At 31.7% G+C, this 6,000-nt stretch overlaps 1 protein-coding gene across 3 annotated transcripts in view; it reads left to right on the forward strand.

Moving 5' to 3' along the window:
* LOC123542823 (uncharacterized) overlaps window positions 1-6,000 on the forward strand; it is a 57,496-nt gene extending 51,496 nt beyond the window's left edge. For 2 of the 3 annotated variants that reach the window (XM_053530976.1, XM_053530975.1), the window contains exons 27-30: window positions 1,311-1,466; window positions 2,719-2,847; window positions 3,610-3,760; window positions 4,399-6,000. In XM_053530976.1, coding sequence (XP_053386951.1) covers window positions 1,311-1,466; window positions 2,719-2,847; window positions 3,610-3,760; window positions 4,399-4,516 — 554 coding nt within the window. In that variant the 3' untranslated portion in view covers window positions 4,517-6,000. The remainder of the gene's footprint in view (window positions 1-1,310; window positions 1,467-2,718; window positions 2,848-3,609; window positions 3,761-4,398) is intronic. The other variant, XR_008368562.1, reaches the window with a different exon arrangement.

Below are 6,000 nucleotides of genomic sequence, written 5' to 3' on the forward strand. Positions count from 1 at the left end.
ATATATAATCTGAAAAGTAGATCCCTCGGAAGCACAGAAAACAACGCAAACAGTGAAAATTGCAGACTCTGTTTGATTGAGTCCCCTTAGAGATTAGATAAAGTCCCTTTAGAGATTAGACCCATTTCATTGTTTAATATATAAAAATAGTAGGCACTTCATTTGGTCATATAGATTGTATCCTTACAATTGGGGGTGGGGGGGGGGGGGGGGGGGGTCTCATCCGGGATCTCTAAGGATAACTTGTATTTTGACAAATCAAAGAATGAAGCAATTAAGTCAACAAGGTTCCCTTTTGTCTGTTTCTTACCTGGTAAGGTTTTTCCAGAACGGATTTATTTCTACGGTCATGAGCTTGCCACATGTGTCATTCTTCAAAACGCAAATTTGGAATAAATAATTTGTTTAAAGGGAACAGGCAATTAGAGTTAATATCCCTTACAACCAAATACACAACACGTTTAAAATTAAGACTAAAGAATTGTAGATATGTTCACATCTTTACTTTTCAACTGAACAATAAGTTAACTAACATAGCTTGTTTAATCAACAAACCGCTCGACCGCTGAGCTAAAAGGTCGACTCGCTCACCCAGTTGTCAATGATCGACTTTAAATTTGCAGGTTCTGCGCAAGGTCAATAAAATCAGTACGTTATGTTAAAATTGCTAGAAACAGACAGCACCATAATGGACGCAACGTTATAGCTGGTATATGCATCAGTACATTTGAATAAGGAAGAATTTGCATACAATCTAAGTCAGCAATAACTTTTTCTCGTCTATGATGTAGCTATGGATCAAAATGAAAAGACGTTCCTAAAAGATTACGAAAAGAAAAAAGTAGGAAAAAACGACAATAAATGAATAAAATGAACTCTAAGTGAATAACATGTAATATGATGATTTTGCATTGAGGACCTTTGAAGTCAATGATTGTAATTAAGGTCCAAAATGTTCTTTATCAAAACGACTCAGTTCGTCTTTAATAAACGGCAAATGATAGAAATGTAAAACTCTTCAACTGAATGTATTCGGGCATTACAAATTGCTGCAATGTGAGGAGAGTTACTTTAACCTGGGAAGTTTTTTTTATATAAATAATGAAATTATTTAGTGATTTCAGCGCTTACTTGTAAGGATACATTCATTAAATAGAACGAAAATGGGTTGTATTCGGTCTGTATTCGTTATTATACTATGTATATGTTCTTTCTTTGCGATTGCTACTGATTGTTTTCTATTTTGTTTCAAGTTGATTGTGCATATCTGTAACACGAACAATATAAATCAATGGAATTATATTGCACAGCTCAACAGAAACAAGTAAACGTCCTAAAGGAAATAAAAGACCTCACACCAGCGGATCCTCATACGACCAGTGACATGAATTCCTATTGGGAGGCTCTCAGAAAAGGATGTCTCATCCCACAGTCTACAGTTTTCGAATCAGACGAACATTTAAAAGGTATGACTTGATTTGAAAGTGTCATTTTTCATGATAAGTAAAGAAAGATATCAATTACCGAATATATTTTTTTGGAATTATCAATTATTATTTATTATCATTGCAATTTTGTGTTTATTTCTATTAAAACGTCCTGTCTGTATTAATGATAATGTTTACATAAGAACGTAAATAAATACAAGACAGATTGGGGCATAACGTAACATTTATTTTAATCCTCGTTAACGATTACTCTTATTTGAATCATAAAACATTCTAGAGTATAGTCTACAGATATCATTTTGCTTTTACTAGACAAGAAAGGATTATTCATAAATTTTCATTTGCTTGGAGTCATATTAAGTTGGCAATAAGGGCAGATTTCTGACCAGATTAACATAATCTGGAAAAGACTCGATTGCTCTGACAACAACTTAAGCGTAAAACAAAATGTGATAAACACATATATCAGTTTTGTTTCAATATTGAACTAAAATATACTGTAGGCATTTTTTTTGCGTCACTATAGATATGTTATGTTATGTCATGTTATCATATAGACCTGTCACATACAGCTTCTTGTCGAGCATTATGTGGCATGTAATATCCACAAATTCTTTAGGTTTTTTTATCGTTCCTTCTACAGGGTATGCTTATTACAATTTAAACCACCATAAACCACCATTTATCCATTTATGTCATCGGCAGCATCGCTTGCCTCACGGACAACCTCAAAATGTAGACATGAAATTACTTGATATACGCCATGCATATAAAAGAATTTATACGTTTCTGGTTGTACAAAAGGACTTGGTATACGCTATATTTCTTGAATGTTTATGTAATTCTGACTGTAATATTAAGCTCATATAATTTATTTACATGCACAAAAAATAGAAACTGCTTATTATATAATAAATCAAATATTTGCATGTCATAGTAGTGCCTTCTAAAATTACGAGTCATAGTAGCGTCTTCTAAAATAACGAACTTCAATTAAATAAGTTTATGCCTTTATATTCCTCGAGTTTAGGGACATACAGGGACAACGTAACAGTCTGTTTAAAACATATTAATTAGTATATAATAAACTCACATTTTTCTCCAAATATTTTCCGAATGCACATTTATTTTTCAGAAGTAGCAATAGTGCGGTCGGTTAATTTAAGCACTATAAACATAACATTATATCAATCATTTCTTTAAGGTATTGACTTTGATACTCAAATGTTCTAAGTCGGAAGAATTTGTCTCATTATTTTTTTATATTTAGTAAAGCTCCGAGAATTGCGAAACAAGTGGCTTGTGGTTTTTGCTATGATAAATGTCCTATGGTTAATACTGATTTCCACGCTAGCTGATAAAGGGAAACTACTCGGCGTGTTCGGAAGTAATCCAATTGGTATGTAGATTGATTATTTGTTAAATAGAAAATCTTAATCTAATCACCATGATCACACATAAATGAAACCATGTGTACAAAGTGACGTACTTTTTGGGAACATTTACATCATAAAGGAAAGAAGTAAAATCGGAATTGAATATGGCAGACATGTAAGACCAAATATATGCATATTTTGCCATGTTGTGGATTATGTACGTAATCAGTAGCAATACACATACCAATTTATGCTACCGGGATATACTATTTAACTGCTAAAGCAAAAACATTAGTTTCCAGCCTGTCAATAACGTAAACTGACGTACAAGAAGTGAATTACACCAAAATACGTTTCATCTATGCCTCCAAAATGTTCTTATTGTAACATTTCTTGTTTCTGATGAATTTATTATTTCAATTGAATTTTGTCCTGTTTTTATGAGAAATTCAATTATAATGGTAACAAAACTCTCAATATGTGTGAATTAAGTGTAAGCCCGAACACGTTTGCACATTAAAATGTATTAAAAGCTAGTAAACAATTTATTAAGAAAAATAAATAAAAATATAAATTTAGATTACAGAGAAACTTCCTACATTGACAAACATTCTAAAGTAGGAAAAAACAAAAGACGTTGAGATCTAGTCTGTTTTCGCAAACCTTTGCTATTATACTGTGTTTTGTAGTATATTCATCTCATGTATTTTCAACATTTCTAAATATAACTTGTTTCTCAAAGTGCAATGTATAATTTATCAGTGAAATGTAATGTTTTATTCTAGGTTTCTTAGTGATAGTAGTATACGGCTTGGTGCTCCTTATACAGTTCTTCGCCATGTTAATCCACCGAATTTCAACGTTGATGCACTTCTTGGGGAGAATTCCATACAAATGCAACAGTAACTATAACAGTAGTTGGATGTTTGATGACAGGTTATCGTCATATTATACATTGTTTTTCTTTAACTCAGTTTGTTTTGGTATGATTGTTGGTACCGAATAAACAGGTAATAAGTGAGTCTTCCTTTTTTCGAATCTAGATTTAAATTCAGCACACTTTACGAAAAGCTGTTTTTATATTTGTAAGGAATAGAAAGATAAAAGCAGTATAGAACTTAATGTTTAATATGACAATATAATGTAGCAAAAGGAAATTCTAGAAAGGAAAACGATTTACTCTCAGTAAAATAGGCAAAGAAGGACAAACTGTTACCGAATGATGCTTCTAGATGCTGATAACAGTTTGATCGTACTTTAGACGCCATAACATTTTCATCAACAAAGAAATATGTCTTATTCAAAAACTGCTGTTTCTGTGAAGTTATATCAAAACTTTTCACAAAAATAAAATGTACAACGTTAACAGTACAGCTGAGTGTAGGAAACGAAATAATGCAAAGAAATCGATTGACAGTATAGCTCTAGAAACTGATGAATATGGTGTATATAATTATATGATGTCACATTGAGACTATTTGGCAATGTCATTATAATTGATTAATATGTGAAGCGAGTTTAACTTTCACATTTATTCACAGCAAAAATTATACTTATCTGGTTATTATTTACAGCGAAAATAGTACATTGGACGAGACTGAGAGTAAGAAATTTCAGGAGGATAAACAAAAGGCATACAAAACCTACCGCCCTTCCTCAGAACGCAACGAAAGAACACCTTTGCTCAAATAGGAACCATAATTTTCAACTAACGTATATACATGTTTGCAGAGGTGTATAAAAAGGCTGTACAACAATTTGAGATTCGAAAAGAGATAAACTTTCCATCTAGTGAAAGTAACATAAAAGTGTAATTATTATACTTTTTCCGTATGTTACATCAAACCACCAACAAGGAACACTAATTATTTTCATTATAATATTTTTTTTTATCCGTTATTATATTTTTCTTCAATATTTTCATGCGGCAAAACTTATTTCGTTGGTCCACCGTGCACCTGCATCTATATGCTTAAGAACAACAACCAAAAATAAGTAAACAGCAGCACCATTAGCACAAGAAAATAGGTAGTAAAGTATAATTGTATTCGTTATTTTCACTACGATATTTGTACTCGTTAATTCTACTGAGTGTAGGAAACGAAATAATGCAAATAATATAAACGTGGTAAATCTTAAAGACTTTCTTGTAAATTCTAGATATTCTGCAATGCCCCCTACCCCCATCAGCGCCCGCTCCAGCAAATGCTACCGACCTAGATGTACACATTGTAGCAGGATAGAAGAAACTGATGAGTTAGAAGAAACTGATGAATTCGTTAGTTCTTCAAATTCTTCTTTGTACAAACTTAGATTTAATACAGACTGCACATCATCAAATGTCATTTATGTCATAACTTGTAAAATGTGTAACAAGCAATATGTCGGTCAAACACAACATGTATGAACAGTCATAAATTTAACATTAAAAATTTCACCGATCCTGCATATTATGCTAATGGCGTGGCTATACATTTCAACAGCACTGATCATAATTCCGATGACTACGGTTTTTTACCAGTTGACGTTGTTCATAATGATATGAATACATTATTACGTGAAATGTCCTGGATTCACCGGTTAAATACCGTGAGAAACTTCCTGGATTCACCGTTTATATACCGTGCTCCCATTTAGTATAAACACCAGCGTATTGATTACTGTGTGATACAGTCCCGAGTAATTTTAATGGGGTTTTATATACTAACACTTTCACAATATTCCTATAGCTTAATATTGTATTATTTTTAATTTATTTTCTAATTTCAAAATAATATAAAATACATATGTACAAGTTAAGAATATATCTGCACTATCTTACTTCATTTTGATATTTTATAGCCATTTTATTACCTCCCCTTATTGTTGCTTCAAGGTCCCCTTTTCTACCGCCTGAATGCATTTTTCCTTATATCGTATTTTTTTAAGTTTTAAATTTTTTGATTCTGTAATTATATATGTGTGATTATCTCTTAAATTAATGATAATTTACTATTACAATTATAAGTATTGTTAATTCTCGCTTATGCTTCACATGTATGCTTCAAACTTAGTCATGTAGATATGTTGGGTTTTATTTTTTTCTCTACTTCATATTGAAGACATATGTTTTCGATAAATACCCGCCTATCATTATGATCCGTATCTATACGTACATTAATACAAATACAATGTAT

Source organism: Mercenaria mercenaria, chromosome 19 (assembly GCF_021730395.1).
Source record: "Mercenaria mercenaria strain notata chromosome 19, MADL_Memer_1, whole genome shotgun sequence".
NCBI lineage: Eukaryota > Metazoa > Mollusca > Bivalvia > Venerida > Veneridae > Mercenaria > Mercenaria mercenaria.